The 21,641-nt window shown below is 39.5% G+C and overlaps 1 protein-coding gene across 3 annotated transcripts in view; it reads right to left on the bottom strand.

Moving 5' to 3' along the window:
• Atr (ATR serine/threonine kinase) overlaps positions 1 to 21,641 on the bottom strand; it is a 141,200-nt gene that overhangs the window by 97,950 nt on the left and 21,609 nt on the right. For all 3 annotated transcript variants that reach the window (XM_045136479.1, XM_045136478.1, XM_045136480.1), the window contains 5 exons: positions 19,771 to 19,965; positions 16,120 to 16,305; positions 9,215 to 9,307; positions 6,520 to 6,650; positions 2,967 to 3,110 (listed from right to left, as the gene is read on the bottom strand). In XM_045136479.1, the coding sequence (XP_044992414.1) occupies positions 2,967 to 3,110; positions 6,520 to 6,650; positions 9,215 to 9,307; positions 16,120 to 16,305; positions 19,771 to 19,965 (749 nt within the window). The remainder of the gene's footprint in view (positions 1 to 2,966; positions 3,111 to 6,519; positions 6,651 to 9,214; positions 9,308 to 16,119; positions 16,306 to 19,770; positions 19,966 to 21,641) is intronic.

Raw genomic sequence — 21,641 nt, forward strand, 5'->3', positions numbered from 1 at the left:
GTGATTTAACTGAGTAGTTTTAATGTTCTTGTGTGCAAAAAAAAAACAACACCAAATGTTCTATAAATTTTCAATATGTTAAAAATATATTAACCTTTTCTTCATTTGTTTAATTCTCTGATTAAAAGAGTTACTGGAAATAGCGTTATGGATGAGCAGGTCAGTATGTAATTCTTCAATCCTAACTTTTCAGAAGAAAAGTTATGTATAGCAATTAGTAAAATAATAGAAATGAGTCAGTGGTTAAAGGCACTTGCTTACAAAGTCTGCTGGCCTAGGTGCAATTTCTCAAGACCCATGTAAAGCCAAATGTACAAAGTGGTGGGCTCCCATGTCTGGAATTCATTTTCAGTAGCAAGAGACCCTGGCATGCCCATGACCACTCTGTGTCTCTCTCTGTTGCCTCTCCCAAATGTTTAAAACAATGTACTTTTAAAAATAAAATAATAGGGCTGGAGAGATGGCTTAGTGGTTAAGCACTTGCCTGTGAAGTCTAAGGACCCCAGTTCGAGGCTCGATTCCCCAGGACCCACGTTAGCCAGATGCACAAGGGGGCGCACGTGTCTGGAGTTCGTTTGCAGTGGCTAGAAGCCCTGGTGTGCCCATTCTCTCTCTCTCTCTCTCTCTCTCTCTCTCTCTCTCTCTCTTTCCCCTCTTTCTCTCTGTCTGTCACTCTCAAATAAATTTAAAAAAAAAATTTTTAAGTAAAATTAAATAATAGGGTTGGAGGTAATGGCTTAGTGGGTAAGGCGTTTGCCTGCAAAGCTGAAGGGCCCTGGTTCCAGGACCCACATTAGCCAAATGCACAAGGGGTCTCATGCATCTGGAGTTTGTTTGTAGCGGCTGGAGGCCCTGGTGTGCCCATTCTCTCTCTCTCTCCCTCTTTATCAAAACAAAATAAAAATATTTTAAAAATAAAATAATAGAAAAGAAGATCAAAATATGTAAGAAAACATCTTAGGCTAAGATGTAGCTGGAATCAAAACTATAAATTGGATAAAATAATATATGTTTTGTCAATAGCAGTCCACACAAGTCCATAGTCTTGACATGTTTTGAAAAGTCAATGAGGGCTGGAGAGATGGCTTAGAGGTTAAGCGCTTGCCTGTGAAGCCTAAGGACCCTGGTTCGAGGCTCGATTCCCCAGGACCCACATTAGCCAGATGCACAAGGGGGCACATGCATCTGGAGTTCATTTGCAGCGACTGGAGGCCCTGGCATGCCCATTCTCTCTCCCTCTCTCCATCCCTCTTTCTCTGTCTGTCACTTTCAAATAAATAAACATAAAACAAATTTAAAAAAAACAGAAAAGTCAATGGGAAAATTATTTTTAAAGATGTGGCCAGCTTTGATCAGGATAAGCAATTTGAAATACATTACTTAAAAAACAACCACCTAACAACTCTTTATGCTAAAATGATACAGATAGAAAGCTTTTTTTTTTTTTTACTTTATTTTTATTTATATATTTGAGAGAGAGAGAAAGAGGCAGAGAGAAGGAGAGAATGGGCACGCCAGGGCCTCCAGCCACTGCAAACAAACTCCAGACATATATACCCCCTTGTACATCTGGCTTATGTGGGTGCTGGGCAATCGAACCTGGATCCTTTGGCTTTGCAGGCAAATGCCTTAACCGCTAAGCCATCTCTCCAGCCCAAAGAAAGATATTTTAAAAAGCACAAGTATGGCTGGGCATGGTGATGTACACCTTTAATCCCAGCACATGGAAGGCAGAAGTAGAAGGATCACCATCAGTTCAAGGCCACCCTGAGACTACACAGTGAATTCCAGGTTAGCCTGGGATAGAGCAAAATCCTACCTTGAAAAACAAAAAACAAACAAACAAAAAAAAGCATAAGTATGGCCAAGCATGATGACACACCCATTTAATGCCAGGAGGCGGAAGTAGGAGGATCACCAAGAGTTGGAGGCCAGCCTGGGCTATAGAGTGATTTTAGGTCAGCCAATACACTGAGACTCTGTCTCAGGAAAAATTTTAAAAAAAGGAGGGGGGAGGTGGCTGGAGAGATGGCTTAGCAGTTAAGGTGTTTGCCTGCAAAGCCAAAGGATCCTAGTTCGATTCTCCAGGTCCCATGAAGCCAGACGCACAAGGGGGCACATGCATCTGAAGTTCATTTGCACTAGCTGGATGCCCTGGGGCACCCATTCTCTCTCTCTCTCTCTCTCTCTCTCTGCCTCTTTAACTCTTTCAAATAAATAAATAAATAAATATATTTTTTTACAAGGCATAAGTAAGAAGCCTAAAGCAAGGGAAAGTAGTTCAGCAATTAATGAAATGTAAAAAGGGTTTCTAAGTGACAGTTATGGTGTAGAAGGTGGCAAATAGAAGGTTGGAAAGACTGCTCAGTGGTTAAGGCACTTGCCTGTGAAGCCTAAGGACCCAGGTTCAATTCCCCAGTACCCCCATAAGCCAGAGGCACAAGGTGGCACCTGTATCTGGGGTTTGTCTGAAGTGGCTGGAAGCCCTGGTGTGCCCACTCACTCTCTCTCTCAAATAAATAAACATATATATACATACATACATATATATATATATATATACATATATATATATATATACACACACACACACACACACATATATATATATGTATATATGCATTTTTTTTAAATGGTGAATATCCTTCCTAGCCTTTCTCAAGGTACTTGATTGACTTTTAACTGAAAACAAAGTAAGTTTAACTTCAACCTTTGAAAATTGGTGAAAAATAACTTTAAAATGTGGACCTTTATTAGTTGATGAGTTTCAAATATAATTAAAATGGATATAATACCACAACTTAAAACGCATTTATTCAAGATAATCACATTCTAATAATTTCAATTTATTGAGGAACTCTAAAAGTTTAAAAAGTTAACTTGACATTATCATTAATTATCCTAACACCAAGACATAAAAGTACATTTTTAAGTTACTGCTTTATGATTAATTTCAGTTACAATACCTGTTTTCAATTATAAGGTAGTGAAAGATAGCTGTAGTTTCTTTAGGCTGGATGTGTATAAGAGGCAACAAAGCAACTATTACATGACTGAGAAGAGCACCTAGATAAGCATGATCCAGACACCGAACAAAGCAGTCCCATGCTCTGTGTGTACGAAAGAAAAGTTTACCAGTTAGTATTTTTATTATTTGTAAAGTCCTATCAACTAATTATTAGCTGAAAAAACAAAGACATAAGAAAGCTTTAAAAATGAAATAAAGCCAGGCGTGGTGGTGCACGCCTTTAATGCCAGCACTCAGGAGGCAGAGGTAGGAGGACTACCACGAATCCGAGGCCAGCCTGAGAATACAGAGTGAATTCCAGGTCAGCCTGAGCTAGAGTGATACCCTGCCTTAAGAAAGAAGAGGGAAGAGACAAGAGTAAGAGCAATTAGCCAAACTCTCTATATTTATTTATTTATTTAAGCATGGGTGTGAGCCCTCCGGGGCTCTTACCATTGCAAGTGAGAATCAGATGCTTTAGCCACTTTTTGCATCTGGCTCATGTGGATCTGGGAACTGAACCCAGCTGACAGGCTTTGCAAGAAAGCACCTTTCTCAATTAAGTCATTTTCCCTACTCTCAAAATCTTAATGTGGGGCTAGAGAGAAGGTTCAGAGGCTAAAGACACTTACTTACAAAGCCTGACGATCAAGGTTCAATTCCCCAGTACTCACATAAAACCAGACGCACAAAATGGCACAGTCATTTGAAATTCATTTGCAGCATCAGAAGGCCCTAGCATACTCACACTCTCTCATATAAATAAATACACACATACATGAATAAATACTTTTTTAAATCTTAACAGGATGAAAGAGCACATGTAGAGAGGAAATTTAAGGACTGTTTATTGTGGGGATGAGCTGTAAGAATGAACTATGGTGATGAACATAAGAACAAACTGTGGGAAAGAATTGGGACTGTTTATTATGGGCCTTTCAAATAGCTTTTATGATAATATTGATGCTAAATTTTTCACTTGTAACTTGCTTTAATCTTTTTTATTTTTTTCAAGGTAGGGTCTCACTCTGGCCCCAGGCTGACCTGGAATGCATTATATAGTCTCAGGGTAGCCTCGAACTCATGGCCATCCTCCTACCTCTGCCTCCTGAGCACTGGGTTTAAAGGCCTGCCGTGCGCCACCACGCCCGGCTGCTTTAATCTTATAACAGTGTGATCCACCCATTTAAAGCAATGTAACTAGGTGTCCTCTGTCTTGGTGTATCTTTGGCCTGAACAGCACAGATGACCAACACTGACAAGCAATGTTTAGAGCTGCTGACTGATCTTAAGATATGCTCTATGCTCCTTTCCTCAGGGGCCTGGTTGGACTTTCAACTCAAAACAAATATACAAGAGCTGATCACAGAGTTGAAGACAAGGTCAGCAACTAAAGGCCCCCAGGTCTACTGAAGGCAACAGGTGGGGTTCATGTGATTGCTCTTGTGATCAGAGTGCATGTGTGTTCTGAATCAGGAGAGTCCAGCAGGTCATACCCCTAAGTCCCTTCCTTTAACAAATGTTTAAGGATTATCCAAAGTCAAAAATTTCTTACCCTTTGCTCATACAATGTACTATTTGGTTCTTATCTGTTCAATGAAAGTGTCAATGAGCGCCTATACAGAGCAAGCAGGAAGCCACAGCCATAGGGACATGACAGCAGCGGTGACAGCAGAGGCAGCAGGTTTACTGATGGCTTAAACTACACTTCTCTGAGGTTTCCCTTTTCCTCAAACTGTTGCTAGAGGCAGCTAGTCCACTCCTGGGATGGGGGTACCAACAGTTATCTCTTATACCTCTCAGGTTCTGCTCTTCAAAGCAGTTTGCTCACTTCTGGATAGGAGAGTTCCAGAGGTTGGTCTTTTCTAAATCAAGGCTATGCTCCTTCCAAATAGGGAAATTTATGACACACTTAAGAGGTCAAACAAACATATGTATAATCTTTAGACATTTTTTAGATTCTGATTCACACCAACCAACAACTTTGGGGAATGTATCTCTGAGATAACTGGAAAGAAATATGAATACAGAGTCTTAGCTGATATTAGATATTCCTATTCTGCGATATATAATGGTTTATGATAACTTCTTTTATTTCTTTTTTTTGTTTGTTTTGTTTTTTTAAGGTAGGGTCTTGCTCTTTAGCCCAGGCTGACCTAAAATTCACTATGTAGTCTCAGGATGGCCTCAAACTCATGGTGATCCTCCTACCTCTGCTTCCTGAGTGCTGGGATCAAAGGTGTATACTACCACGCCCGGCAGCTAATTCTTTAAAATGCCCTTTTCTATTAGATATATTTGAGGTAGGGAATTAGGAACATTGGAGGAAGGATTCTATTAATAACTTCTAAAGGCCTGGGAAATGGCTCAACAGATAAAGGTGCTTGCTTGCAAAGTTTGCCAGCCTGGAGTCAATTACCCAGCTAGCCACATAAAGCTGGATGCAAAAAGTGGCATAAGTGTTTACAACTGATTTGCAGTGGCAAGAGACCCTCATATACACATAAGATACATACTTGTGCATGCACACATAAATAAATAGCTTTTATATTTTTATTTTTTTAATATTTTATTTTTATTCATTTATTTGACAGAGAAAGGGGAAGAGAAAGAGAGGGAATGGATGTGCCACTGCAAACAAATTCCAGATGCATGCACCCCCTTCTGCATCTGGCCAACGTGGGTCCTGGAGAATCAAACCTGGGTTGTTTGGCTTTGCAAGCAAATGACTTAACCACTAAGCCATCCCTCTAGCCCAGCTCTTATATTTTTAACATACTAAAATATTTCCATAACAAACATTTTAAAATTATTTGTTTGCAAATGTGTATGTATGTATGTGTCAGAGCCCCTTGCTGCTACAAATGAATGACAGACTCTTTTGCCACTTTTTGCATCTGGCTTGCATGAGTGGCTTGGAAAACTGAAACTGGGCCATCACCCTTTACAAGCAGTCACCTTTAACCACTGAGACATCTTCCCAGCCCCCAAACAATTTTTAAGAATACAGAAATGGAGAGATGGCTGTGCAATTAAGGCACTTGCCTGTGAAGCATAGGGACCCAGGTTTGATTCCCCAGTAACCACATAAGCCAGCTGCACAAAGTAGTACCTGCATCTGGAATTCATTTGCAGTGGCTAGAGGCCCCTGCATGGCCATTCACTCTCTCAAAATAATTAATGATATTTTCAAAAAGAAGTAAATACATGCCCTTTTCAAAACATATTATCTTTTTTGTTTGTTTATTTGTTTTTGTTTTTCAAGATAGGGTCTCACTCTTGCTCAGGCTGACCTGGAATTCACTGTCATCTCAGGGTGGACTCGAATTTACAGCAATCCTCCTACCTCTGCCTCCTGAGTGCTAGAACTAAAGGTGTGCGCCACCATGCCCGGCTTAAAAGAACTATCTTTCTACCTTATTATTTATGGTTTTGAGTCCACTACTTACTAGTTCCAATCAGTGCTACTGAGAAATACAAGAAAACGCAATACAACCAAGACATTCACTTACCTGCAACACAGCTCAGGAAAATCATCTTTGAATCGAAGGCCAGTTCTCAGTGTGGTCATCATTTTTACCCTCACAGAACTGACATGTTTGGGTCCCATCAATTTCATCAAAGACATCAAACTATTCAAGGCCTATAAGGTAAATAGTGCTTTAAAATAAGACATACAAACTGCCAGAAACAGATGAGTTCTAAAGATAATGCTTCCTATCAAATCTCAGGGCATCATCACTTTGCAGACAACATGAAAGGCCTGATGGTCAAATCAAAGATTTGAAAACCAAAGATTTGAAAAATGTAAGTTAAGTTCTTATTTTGGTTGTCCTTAAAAGTGACCTGTCATTTTGGTCCAGTGGTGCTCTATATAGTCAATCTTCAAATTTACTAATATAGCCAGGCATGGTGGCACATGCCTTTAATCCCAGCAGTTGGGAAGCAGAGGTAGGAGGATCGCTGTGAGTCCAAGGCCACCCTGAGACTACATCATGAATTCAAGGTAAGTCTGGGCTAGAATGGAAGCCCTACTTAAAAAAATCAAAACAAAACACAACAAATTTACTAAGGATTTTTATTGTTTAATTTATTTCATATATACCTAACATATATTCAGATATAAATTGAACTGAATTAAAATTGTAAGGGGCTGGAGGGATGGCTCAGTGGAGGCATTGCCTGTAAAGCATAACAACCTGGGTTTCACTCAACAGTACCTTCGTAAGCCAGATACACAGGGCTGCATGCATTTGGAATTCATTTGCAGTAGCTTGAGGTCCTGGCATGCCCATTCTCTGTCTCCCTCTCTCTGTCTGTATCTCTTTGCTTGCAAATAATAAAATGTTTTTTGTGGTTTTTTTTTAAAATACTGTTATTCAAGGTGTTATAAATTTAAAGTCTTTGGTTAATTTTATGCATGCTCCAAAATGTGGAAGCTCTTTATAATTTATAATATCAATTTTACTTTACTTAGAATCAGTCGTTTTTTCATTTATGATAACAATAAAAGCCATGTAGATGAACGTAAAGTTGTTAAAAGGATTATATTTATGAGTTGACAGGGAAACAGCAGATACTGGCTGGGAAAACCTGTTCAGTTTAATATTACTACCTATGTCTTACTTGGAGCCTCAAAAATATTGAGAAGACTAAAATAAGCTTCCATAAATGGATTTTTTTATTTTTTCATTTATTTATTTGAGAGGGAGAGAGGAGAAGGCAGATAGAGAAGGGGCATGTCAGGGCCTCCAGCCACTGCAAACAAACTCCAGACGCATGTATCCCCTTGTGCATCTGCTGACATGGGTCCTGGGGAGTTGAACCTGGGTTCTTTGGTTTTGCAGACAAACACCTTAACCACTAAGCCATCTCTCCAGCCCCCATAAATGTATTTTGATAGTAATCTTCCTGACTGCAGAGGGTGAAAACAACAAAAAGGAAATGTTATCAGTATTTAAAGCTTTATTACAACACTTAGGATAAAAATTATCAGTGGTAACCAACTATGACAACTATCATAATAAAACTTCAACATACCAAATTTATACATTTAAACATAAACTGACAACTACCTATAGGCCTATCTGGTTGGACCAATAAGATTCAATTATATACTTATGTTTGCAGTATCAGTGACTGCTGATATGTCTTTGGTTGGGCTAGATATTGTAATCACTTGAGGCTGAATTAACACGTAAGTACAGCGTTAGCTGAGCACAGTGGCTCACTCATATAACGTTAGCATTCATTAGGCTGAAGAAGGAGGACTGCAACAGGTTCTAGGTACAGAACCAACCTGGACCAACCCAACAAAATTAATTCTGAAAAGGTTCTCTGAATTCAGTGAAGCTGTGGCTCAGGCTACCCTACCTTTTATACTCTTAGTTGCAGAACCAACAAATTATTTTAGCCACTTTCAGCTGGGTTATCTATTTCTCATAAACAAAATAACATGAGGAGATAATTTAATTGGTAAAAGACTTGCTTGCAAATATGTGGATGTAAACTGGATCCTTGGTACCTACATAAAATTCCACAAGTATTGGCACCTATTTGTCATGATCTCAAATTAGGTCGACCGCATTCCTGAATATGACACTTGAGGCTGTCTTCTAGTTTAACATACATGCACATATGTATGTGCATGCACACACATGCCCATACACACGCACACACAGAACTACAAGTAATACAATTCTTTATTTTAACTTTTTAAAAAAATATTCTAGAGGGAGACAGAGGAAGAGAGAGAATTGACAAGGCAGGGTCTCAGCCACTGATCTTGAACTTTAGACTCTTGTGCCACTTCCTAGGCATATGCAACCTTGCGACTGCCTCATGGGTGTGCCTGGCTTATGTGCAATCTGGAGTAAAACATGGGTCCTTAGGCTTTGCAGGCAAGCACCTTAACCATTAAGCCATCTTTCCAGCTCCAATTCCTATTTTTAATATTTCTCAAAAGTTTATACAAGTTATTCAGTAATAAAATAATGTCATATATTTGATTACTTTTCTGAAACAAGGTGTCTTAGCCCAGTCTGCCCATGAAGTCTCAGCTATCTTCCTGCCATGAGCCACCACATCTGGCTTGTTTAATCACTTTACATCCTTGAATCTTTGTAGCTAAAGCAGAAATTAGGTATTTTTTGCATAGTCTATATGAATTTCATTTTAGCACTTGGAAATTCATATATCACTACTTACCATTTTCTTATCTTCAATGCCAACACTAGAGCTCAGTAACTGCATATTAAAAAAGGCCAGAATGCCCAACAACTTGGGTTGCAAATAATCAGCCTATAGATTTAAAACAATCCAGACATAAGTATTACAAATGCCAAATTTCTACTCCCCACCTCTATGTAGTATTAAATCCAAGTCCTCATGCATACTTATAGACAAGTACTCTACCAGTGAGCTATGTATCAACCCCAAATTTCTTTTTTTTTTCTTGTTTGGTTTTTCGAGGTAGGGTCACACTTTGGCCCAGGCTGACCTGGAATTCACTATTTAGTCTCAGGGTGGCCTTGAACTCATGGTGATCCTCCTACCTCTGCCTCCCAAGTGCTAGGATTAAAGGTGTGCGCCACCACACCCAGCTCACCAAATTTCTTAAATTGGCAATTTACTTATCTAATTAAAATATCCATTATATTTTACCTAACTAGATTATAATATTGGAAATACACATGTTGAATTTAGTTTCTTCAAATACATTCATTTCCATATACTATACTTAAAGAAATTAATGATGTTCTGGTTTCTAGTCTGCTGTGGTCCTAGAAATTTTTCATCTTTTATAAAAAGCATTCACAGAAAAGGTAGCCTGCCGGAACAATAGATTAGCAGAGGGGTGAATCTCCCCAGGTACTAGCGTACAGGGTGACAAGACCACAGACATCAACAGCTACAGGCTATATTTAAATTAACATATAATTTCAGGTTACTGAAGAAGGCTTTCAGTCAAAACTGGACCTAAACCCTCGTTTTGATACTTTTGAATGTGCAAACTTGAATAAATTACTTAACTCTAAATCTGTAAAATGGGGAGTACTGAAAGCACTTACTACAAAGAGTTGCTATAAAGGTTAAATAAGAGGCTTTGCACTTAGTATATAGCTAAGTATTTTAATATTTTATTTATTTTTATATATTATTTATTTATTTGACACAGAAAGAGAGAGAAAATGGGCACGCCAGGGCCTCCAGGCAGTTCAAACGAACTCTAGATGCGAGCGGCCCCTTGTGCATCTGGCTGATGTGGGTCCTGGGGAATCGAACCTGGGTCCTTTGGCTTTGCAGGCAAATACCTTAACTGCTAAGCCATCCCTCCAGCCCAATTTTTAATAGTTTATTGTTACTTATTTGTTTATTTGACAAGAAAGAGAGAGAATGAACAGCTAAGTATTAAATTAGTTTTAACTTGTTCATATTATTACAAATGGGGAATGTGCAAAGAATATTCACCTCTTTCAAAAACTTCTCTGGCCTCAAATTACATTTTGTTTTGTAAACTTCTTTTTTTCTAATGTTGTTTTTGTTTTTCAAGGTACGGTTTCACTCTAGTCCAGGCTGACCTGGAATTCACTATGAAGTCTCAGGGTGGCCTCAAACTTACGATGATCCTCTTACCTCAGCCTCCCGAATGCTGGAATTAAAGGTGTGTGCCTCCACACCTAATTAATTTTTTAAATTAGTATACAAAGTATCAGTTTCTGTCATACCATCTTCATATATATGTGTGTGTTATAAACTGTTTTGGATTGAGACTAAGCTTTTGCACACTAAGGCACAACTAACTGCATGGTTCTAGCCTAGTCCTTAAATAAAGTACAGATATAGATAACACTCATAATCTACATCAGTGATATAATCTTAAAAGTTCTTCATAGTCAGACAATTCTTTGAGTGCACTCATGTGCCGTTCACTTAATATGTATCATGTATATCTAGAATACTGCGCTAGGTACAGGTATATGAGATAAGCATTATCTCACAAGGCAAGTTGGTATGAATGGAAGATACGAATCCATACTTAAAAAGTTTATAATAAATACAATATAAAAATGAATGTGGGATGTGCCACCTGGTGAAGAGAAGGGGCTACGTGATCAGAGTTTCAGCAGGCCCTGCTTTCTTCCCTGGGCAATGCGCTGAAATCTTTGTCAGGGGCCAGAGCATCGGGCAGCTTGGGGTCCTTCATCCTGATGTCATCACCAAATTTGAGCTGACCATGCCCTGCTCCTCTCTTGAAATCAGTATTGAGCCCTTTTTGTGAAGATTATTCTCCGTGTGTGGTTCTGCCTGAGAGTCCCCTTCTCCCATGGCGTCCTCACTTCTCCACAGGGAGCATCCATTTGAGCTTTAATCTTTAATAAAGTAAGATGTGCTGTCTGCCTCCCCCATTAGTCCATCCTGCGGGATGGTGAATGCATCTGCCTGGCACTGCACTGTTGGGTAAAGGATCAGAGAGGTGTCCGAGTGGCAGTTCTCGAAGTAGAAGTGCTGCTTGGATATTAGAGCTATTCACTGTCACTCATGGCTCCTCCATGACAGGACCCTGGGTTTTCCTTAGTGATGAGGCAGGAGGCCATGCACTGTACACGTGAGCTAACTAAAGCTTAGCTTTTTCCACAACTGACAAACAATAAAATCAGTACTTTTAGAAAGCAAAAAAAAAAAAGAATGTGGGGCTGAAGAGATGGCTTAGCAGTTAAGGTACTTGCCTGCAAAGCCAAAGAATTGATTCTCCAGGACCCACTTAAGCCTGATGCACAAGGGGGTGCATGCATCTGGAGTTTGTTTGCAGTGGCTAGAGGCCCTGGTGACCCATTTTCTCACTCACTACTTTTTCTCTCAAATAAATAAAATATATTTTAAAAAATTTAAACAAAATTTTAAAAAATTTTAATGATGTGACTATGTGATAGAAAAGAGATCAGATAAGTGAATTTAGCTAGGGTGGTCAGGAACCTCCGAAAACTGTAGAATGAGAAACATCTAGGAAATTACTATCTAGTGGAGAGCACTAGAGCCAAAAACTGTGAATCAAGACACTCGGAATGTTTAAGAAATACAAAGAAAACTGTGCTAAAATATAGGGAGAAAGAAAGAAAGAAGTTGCAGAAGATGAGAGTAGAAAGGCAGGTATGTCACGTTCAGTAGTATAGATTTAATTTTAAGAGCCATAAAAACCATAGAAGATACTTAAGTAGAGAAATGAGTTTTTCAAAAGAGCAGTCCAAATACCATGTAAAATAACTGTAGACAGGGAAGAATGAAAGAACAGCTAGGAGACTTTTGTAGCAGTCATGGAGAATGTGATACTTACTTGTGCGAGAATAATACCACAGAGAAGAAACAATATATTCTGAAGACAGACTTGACAGGACTTAGTCATGGTTTGATCACAAAGGATAAAGCAAATGAAAGGGAGGGCTCATAAATGATCTCTAGGGCTAGGATTAGGGTGGTGAAGAGACAGCGGTACAATGTGCCATTTCTAGAGTAGGTTGAGAATAGAGGGGAAACAGGACAGGGAGAAAAAAAATAGGATATTGTTTGGGGCTGTGGTTTTTAGCTCAGTGATAAGGTACTTGATTTATATATGTGAAGCCATAGGTTCAATCCCCAGCACTGCAATAAAAGCTTGCTTTCTTTCCTTCTCTTAATCACCCTCTCTCTCTGTCTTGTGCTGGAGATAGAACCTAGGACTTTATGTATTCTACACATGAATTCTACTCCTGAGCTACATCAGTCGTGTTGGCTTGTGTTTTGTTTTTTGGGTTTTTTGTTTTTTTTTTTTTTGTAATTCAGACTGGTTTCAAACTATACACAGGAAGAGGGGCAGCCCTTGAATTCCTCATCCTTCTGCCTTCAGCTCTCAAATGCTAGGATTACAGTGGTGTACTCCATGTCCAGTTTGTTGTTTCCTTTTGAGACAGGTTTCTGTAGCCCTGCTGGCCTAGAAGTCCCTAGGTATGCCAAGTTGGCTTTAAATCTGTGGCAATTTTCATCAAGGAACACTAACAGGAGAACAGAGTGTAGGAGGTAGAAAATGGCATTTATATCTCCTGCTCTCCTTCTATTTTGAGGTTGTTCTGGCAAAACAACAGGGTAACCACTCATGTTCCTAGCCCTCAATCAAGTTCTAGTAACTTGGTTTTATACAAGGCCTTCCCATATCCCAGGACTAAGTGGGACATTAAGTTGTCCATTGTTATACTTCCTTCATGCTTCTTGTTGGCTACTTTAGTCTTGCCTATGACACTGGAAATACCCCCAACTTACTAAATATATTTTCACTTAATATTTGTGTGTGCACCATGCCAGGCATATTGGCACACGATTATTGTGGTGGTTTAAAGGTGAATGCATGTCCTCCATAAACTCAGGTATTTTATTAAGCACGTAACCTGGGTCTCCAAACACCTGGCTAGAGGAGGTATTACTGAGGTGGATCCTGAGGTTCAGCCCTAAGGTGTGTTTGGGGGTGGATCTGACTCCTGCCTAAATGTGTAAGTGAGCAGTCGGTGCTCTGGTGGTGCTTGCTCACTGACTGCTTTTTGGTGTCTGCTAGCTGCTGGTGGTTTCTCCTGGCTTGGATCTGTGAAAGGGAGCCAATTTCTTCCACCATTGGTGGAACTTCCCCTGCATCTACAAGCTTGAAATAAATCTCTTCCTCCCATAAATTGCCTGAGCCGCAGGAAAAGCCAGGTTGAGGGGATTCTCCACTCACACCAGGCTCCTTGCAAACTCAAGAAACACGGAAGGGAGGATGGCAGGGACCAGTAGAGCGGCTGGTGAGGAAGAGGATCTCAAACTTCAGCCACCATCCACAGCCTCCCCTCCCCCAATACAATACAAGCGCCAGCAAGCACCAGAGACCTGGAGAAGGGAGCTCCCCTACACAGCACCTACCACGGGTTATTGGAGCAGCGACCCACTGACCCAGCCAAACTACCTGAGCCCACAGTACAGCCAAGTGGGACCCAATTGGACACGCAGCATAACAGAGACCAAAGCATCCCGAAAGGTAACTGGGATTACACAAGGTCAGTACCTGCCAAAGGCTTGTATCAGAACTGGTAACTGCACCTTCCATGTCAGGGTAAATTATGTTAAATCTGATGGATGGTCAGATTTGTCATTCTTAAATAAGCTATGTTTTGGGCTTGTCATTGTTGCTTCCTGATTTATAGTGCCTTTGTCTCCTCTGTCGTTCATTGGGGAATGGTCTCCCTTGGTCACAGGCTGACCTTGGAACCTTCTACAGATGAAAAATCTCAGCCTCCCAGTTGACAGGATTAAGGGTGTGAGATAACACACATCCTTAGGGATTTTGACTTTGTTAGAGGATCTGTTTGTCATAATGCCTACTCTTGCATAAATACCCCAAGTAGGCTTTATGCAGGGATGGTTCAACATACAGAAATTGATACAGGTAATATATTATATAAATGGACTGAAGGACAAAAATCACATGATCAGCCGGGCATGTTGGCACACACCTTTAATCCCAGCATTCAGGATGGCAGAAATAGGAGGACTGCTGTGAGGTGGAGATCACCTTGATACTACATAGTGAATTCCAGGTCAGGCTGAGCTAGAGTGAGACTCAACATCAGGAAGAAAAAAAAAAAAAAAAAAAAAATCACATGATCATCTCATTAGATGCAGAAAAAGCATTTGACAAAATCCACCATCCCTTTATGATAAAAGTCCTACAGAAACTTGAAAAAGAAGGAACATATCTCAACATAATAAAGGCTATTTATGACAAGCCTACAGCCAACATTATACTAAATAGAGGACTATATCAATGATACTGAAAACCTACAACAGGCATAATCATGAGCCCTGGGGATGTAACATCTGCTGGTGTCAGGCTAAATACTATGCTCATTAAACTGTCTGGTAAGCACTCCTCTCAATGTTCATACCCATATATTAATGCTACTCTCACTTTTCGTTACAGAACCTTCTCTTTTCAGATGGCAGTGTCCTTGGGATGACTCAGAAGGCACCATGGTGCTGAGAACTGAAAACGGTGGTGAAGGGGGGTGCTCAGCACTGAAATACCTCTATCACACCTTCCAAGGCTCAGGGTCTATTGCAGAAGAGGTGGCGAAAAGAATATAAGAGCCAAAGGAAGGGTAGGACTCTTAACAACATGCTCCTCCAGGCACAAAATGGCTTGGATATCCATGACTTCACAGTGCCTGACACTACCTACACAAGACCATCATAATAGGAGGAAAAGATCATGACATCAAAATAAAAGAGAATGACAGAGAGGGGGAAGGGATGTGATGGAGAGTGGAGTTTCAAGAAGGAAAGTGGGGGTGGGAGGAGAGAGGGAATTACCATGGGTTACTATCTACAATTATGGAAGTTGTGAATGAAAAATAAATAATTAAAAAATAAAAATAGAAAAAAAAACCTACTTGGTGAAAAGAAAATCATAAAAGTTAACTTGGAAATTTACATTGTATAGCTTTTCTTCCCATACAATTTAAACTAACCTTTATCAAATTTAAAATCTCAGCTGAAGTGCTGGAGAGATGGGTTAGCGGTTAAGGCAACTGCCTGCAAAGCCAAAGGACCCAGGTTCTATTTCCCAGGACCCACATAAGCCAGATGCACAAGGTGGCACGTGCATCTAGAGTTCATTTGCAAAGGCTGGAAGCCCTGGCGCACTCATTCTCTCCCCTCACCCTCTTTCCTTCCCTCCTGCTCAAATAAATGAATAAAATCTCAGCTAAAATTTTAAGGAAATATTGATAGTTAAGATAAAAGAAAGGGGCTGGAGAGATGGCTTAGCGGTTAAGCGCTTGCCTGTGAAGCCTAAGGACCCTGGTTTGAGGCTCGGTTCCCCAGGTTCCACGTTAGCCAGATGCACAAGGGGGCGCATGTGTCTGGAGTTCGTTTGCAGAGGCTGGAAGCCCTGGCGCGCCCATTCTCTCTCTCTCCCTCTATCTGTTTTTCTCTCTGTGTCTGTCACTCTCAAAAAAAAAAAAAAAAAAAAAGATGAAAAAAGTTTTTCTTTCAACTTTATAATTAAAATACAAACCAAGGGAAAAGAGACTGAACACATACAACACTCTTACCATCAGTTCTGGCGACGTAATGTCTTTTGGACCTTGGTATGGATCATCACTAGATGCAAAGGAGGCCAGTATTGACAAGCCATTGAAAACTTGCTGATAATGCTCTCCAATACGTAGCAATAATTCATTGTGCAACCCTTGGAAGTCCTGTCTTAACAGACTTCCCAGTTCAATTTCTGTTTCATTCTAGCCAAAAACAAAAACAAAAACAAAAAACAAATATATAAATTAGTTGCCTTATGCTAACATCCAAAGATAACTACACTGATACAACATGTTATAGGTAAACCAAGAGCTCTAGATCAGGTGACATGGTTTCTTAATGGTACTAAGCAAAGATCCTGGAAAGATTCTAGCTAGAATCACCATGAGCTACATGCAATATGAGGGAAAAAAAAACAGATTTAACTTTGCAACACAATTTAAAAACGAAAAGTCCTAGTTTTCTCTCTATGATCTTTTTATCTCATCAACTCAAGATTTACAAGTAGAAAAACCATGGGAGGAAAGAATGGCTTAGAGCAGTTTTCAGACAAAATTCTGGAGCTTAAATTCTACCACTGTCACTTGTTAGTTGTGTTGTAACTATGACCAGTTACCTAACCTAACCACTCTGTGACTTAGTTTTCTCACATATATAACAAAAAGTAATGCCAGATGAACAACCCTTGTTAGACAAAAACAAAATGTGCTGATGAGGTTCCCAGCACTCAGGAAGCAGAGGTAGGAGGACTGCCTGAGTTCAAGGTCAGCCTGGGACTACAGAATGAGTTCTAGGTTGCCCTGGGCTAAAGTGATACCCTACCTCAAAAAAAAAAAAAAAAAAAAAAAAAAAAACTCAACTTTTGAGCCTGTGTCAGAAGTAGAAAATTCTATACTTGACTTCATATTTCATATCATAGGTCACAGTCAAAATGCATGCACACTAAAAAAATACTGTATAGTTATCTTCAGGGGATGCAGAGAAGGCTAAGTGGTTAAAGGCACTAACTTGCAAAGCCCAATGGCCCAGGTTCCATTCCCAGTACCCACATAAAGCCAGATGTACAAAGTGGTGCATGTGTACAGAGTTCATCTGCAGCGACAGGAGGTCCTGGTACATCCTTTCTCTCTCTCTCTCTCTCTCACACATAAATAAATATTTTTAAAAATTTATCTTCATATATTATCTTTAAACTGTATAAAAAATAAAAATGAATTGTGTTGAAACTTTGGTTCCATCCCCAAGATATCTTAGTATGTATATAAAACTATTTCAAAACTTTTTTAAAATCTGGAATCTGGGGCTGGAGAGATGGCTTAGTGATTAAGGGACTTCTCCACAAAGCCTAAGAATGCTTGTTTAAATCTCCAGGTCCCACATATAGCCATATGCAAAAGTGTGCAATGTCACACAAGGGCTTGGACGCATTTGGAGTTTGTTCATGGTAGCTGAAAGGCCTTGGCACGCACATTCTCTCTTTTTCTCTCTGAATCTTTCTCCCTCTCTCTGTCTCTGTCTCTCTCTCAAAAAGTTGTTGGCCAGGAAGGTCAGTGACACCCCCAAAACATTACAGGCCATTGTCAAGGCTCTTGGTTTCCCACCAGGAATAGATGGTAAGACCCTAGTGATGAACACTACACATACATGGGCTGTAAGGTCACTGAGAAATCCTGAAGGAGCTGAGGGGAAAACCTCCTCCATGTAGAGCAGCTGACAAACAGATAGCTGGAAAAAGCTATGCTGCATGCAGTTCAATGGGAGAGAGAGAAATCACCACTGGAGATACTCAACAGTGGATAGTGCAAGCCTTACATTTGGCCAAGCAAGCCAAATAAGCCAATGGGTGCAACAGTGGCACATCTGTTATAGCAGAAACCAACCGCCCTCTAATTTGACTGGAGGGCTGCTCCATGAGAGGGAATACATCCTTGATACTGAAAACCTATACAACAGGGATAGTCATGAGCCCAAGGGGTATAATGTCTGTTGGTGTCTGGCTAACTGTATATACTATGCTCACCAAACTTCCTGGTAAGCACTTCTCTTAATGTTCATACCCATATATTAATGCTACTCTCACTTTTCATTACAGAACCTTCTCTTTTCAGATGGCAATGTCCTTGGGATGACTCAGAAGGCATCATGGTACTGAGAAGAAGTGACAGAGGAGTGAGTACTCAGCACTAAAATATCTCTATTACATCTTCCAAAGCTCAGGGTCCATTGCAGAAGAGGTGGCGGAAAGAATATAAGAGCCAAAGGAAGGGTAGGACTCTTTACAACATGCTCCACCAGACACAAAACGGCCTGGATATCAATGACCTCACAGTGCCTGAAACTACCTACACAAGACCATCATAATGAGAGGAAAAGAGAGACTGATTGAGAGGAGAAAAGGGTATGAAGTTGTTAATAAAAATAATAAAAAATTTAAATTAAAATCTGGAATCTGTATGCTAGCACTTTGGATTACAGATTGTCTTACTACCTTTATCTCATTAAGTAAACATGAAATAAATACTCCAGATAGGATCTGGACACAGGAATTTACTCCATAAATAATACTATAATTCTACCTCTGCAACACAAAGATATTATAATCTCAAGATGACTAAATACAGTCAGTATTCAATAACTCCTGTGAAAAGAGATCTGCTGTCTTCTAATGAAAAATGAAACACTTCAAAGAAAACAATAAAGTTTTATTTATTTTTGTTTAATTTTTTATTTATTTGAGAGCAACAGACAGAGAGAGACCGAGAGAATAAGTGAGAGAGAGAGAATGGGCACACCAGGGCTTCCAGCCACTGCAACAAACTCCAGACGCATGTGCCCCTTTGTGCATCTGGCTAACGTAGGTCCTGGGGAATCGAGCCTTGAACCAGGGTCCTTGGCTTCACAGGCAAGCATTTAACTGCTAAGCCATTTCTCCAGCCCTAAAGTTTTATATATACATATATAAATATGGAGCTGCAGTGGCGCAACTAGTTAGCATACGGTACGTGTGTGTCTGTAAATATATTTTTTCTGACAGGTTTTTCTATTCACATAGTTCCATAAACCTCAAAGACATTGTTGTTAGTATTGGTTTAGTATGAAACCAATAAGAATCCCATGCTATAATTTTAAATTTAAAATGCAGCAAGAGCCAGACATGGTGGCACACACTTTCAATGCTAGCTTGGGAGGCAGAGGTAGGACTGCAGTGAGTTCACAGCCAGCCTAAGACTACAGAATGAATTACAGGACAGCCTGGGCTAGAGCGAGATCCTACCTCTAAAAACAAAAAACCAAACCAAAAGAAAAGGAAGTAAAAACTGAGTCAAACTGTAATCAGAACTCTACTAAATCAAACACAAGCATTACAGTTGAAGGTGGTTGTCTCTATAATTCCTTGTATATTATCAGCTGATTTATAACTGTAACCAATTAAATATTCTAAAATTAAATTGCATAAGAACATTATCATAATAGATGCAGTGATCAGAGAAAATATCAAAAGAAACATTCTATTAAATATGCTCCTGGGACAAAGGTTATTTAATATAGCAGTTAAATATATTCTAGGATAAGATAAAACTACTCATTCTTCTATCTACATTAGAATATTACAACAGATAACTTATAATTTAAATGAAAGAATAAGCCACATATAAATATTTAATTACCTTCAGATAATGAAGGGCACGTTCTAATCCATCTTTGGAACAGGAACAAACCAAATGAGAAAAAATATACTTGAAGTTATTTATTAAAATCTCTCTACGATTGACATTTAGTTGTTTTCCTAAAGTTCGAATGAGAGCAGATGCTGCAGGGCTTGCTTTGGCAGCAAGATCGGGTAGTAGAACTTGTAATGTTCTCTGGAAAAAAAATACAATAGAATAGTTATTTTCATGTGTGTCTGGTTGATAAAATATTCAAACAAGCTGCTTACAATTTTTTTTTTTTTTTTGAGGTAGAGTCTTGCTCTAGCCCAGGATGACCTGGAATTCACCATGTAGTGTTAAGGTGGCCTCAAACTCATGGTAATCCTCCTACCTCTGCCTCCCAAGTGCTGGGATTAAAGGCATGCACCACCATACCCAGCCTAAAATATTCTTAAATCGTACACAAATTGAGTCCATGTATGACTTATACTTGCATCCAGATTTACCATTTATTCACTTGACTATATTTACTAGTATCATCCAAGCACTATTGATACAGCAATGAACAAAATACCCAAAGGCATAAAGCTTATGTCTCAAACTTGGAGAGACTTAATAAATGAGGAAAAGTAAAAGAGGATAGAAGAAACCCATTACTTTGGATGCCAACTTAAAAAAAAAAAATTCCTCATGAGTACATGTTAAACATATGCATACTCTAAGGTATAAGTCCTAACATGTTCTTTGATTTGTATTTACACATTAGGCAAGCATAACCATAAATACAAATGTAAAGAAGTTTTTTTTAAAGATTAATGCTACAATATTAAAAAAAAAACTTTCAGATCATCTAACATTCCAATACTACAACAAATTCACTTTGTTTTGGTCTACTTTCTTTAAGATTTTATTCATAAAATATACATAACATTCAAAGATAAGGGGACTGGATATGCTCAGCTGATAGTGTTTGCCTAGCCTAAACAAAGCTCTGATTTGATTTCAAACATCAGATAAACCTTTTTTGTTGTTGTCTATTTTTATTTATTTATTTGAGAGCGACAGAGAGAGAAAGAGGCAGAGAGAGAGAGAATGGGTGCGCCAGGGCTTCCAGCCACTGCAAACGAACTCCAGACGTGTGCACCCCCTTGTGCATCTGGCTAACGTGGGTCCTGGGGAATCGAGCCTCGAACTGGAGTCCTTAGGCTTCACAGGCAAGCGTTTAATCGCTAAGTCATCTCTCCAGCCTACAGATAAACCTTTTGTGATGGAGCATGCCTGTGGTTCCAGCTGATGGGAGGTGGAAATATGAAGGTTAGAAGTTCTAGGTCATTTTGGCTATACCGGCTGAAGGTTTCAGGCCAGCCAAGGATACATACCACCTTCCTTCTACATAATAAAATAAAAATCCAAAAATAAAATAGTTATTGTGTTTATCCATTCTACATGTAACTAATGAATACTACATGTCAGTCACTATCTAAACACTGGACATGTTAGAGATGAGTAAGATCCAGGTGCTTCATGGTGGGCATGGTTGTAAATACTTGTAATTCAAGAGACTAAGGCAGAGAAATAGCAAGTTTGAGGTCAGCCTGAGGTTACATAGTGAGACTTTGTCTCACAAAACAAAAGTATGGACAAGTGAGAATGGTTTAGTGGTCAAAGGTGCTTGATTTGCAGGCTTGCTGACTGGACTTTCAATCCCCAGCACCCACGTAAAGCTGGACACAAAGTAGTGTATGCATGTGTAATCTCAAAGTGCTTATGGCAATGGGAGGCAGAGCCAGGAGAATCCGAAGGCTCATGGGACAGCTACACCTTTCCAGTAGAAAAAACAAGAGACCAATACCCCAAGGTTGTCCTTTGAGATCCACGGGCATCATGGC

This window comes from Jaculus jaculus, chromosome 17 (genome assembly GCF_020740685.1).
Source record: "Jaculus jaculus isolate mJacJac1 chromosome 17, mJacJac1.mat.Y.cur, whole genome shotgun sequence".
Taxonomy (NCBI): Eukaryota; Metazoa; Chordata; class Mammalia; order Rodentia; family Dipodidae; genus Jaculus; species Jaculus jaculus.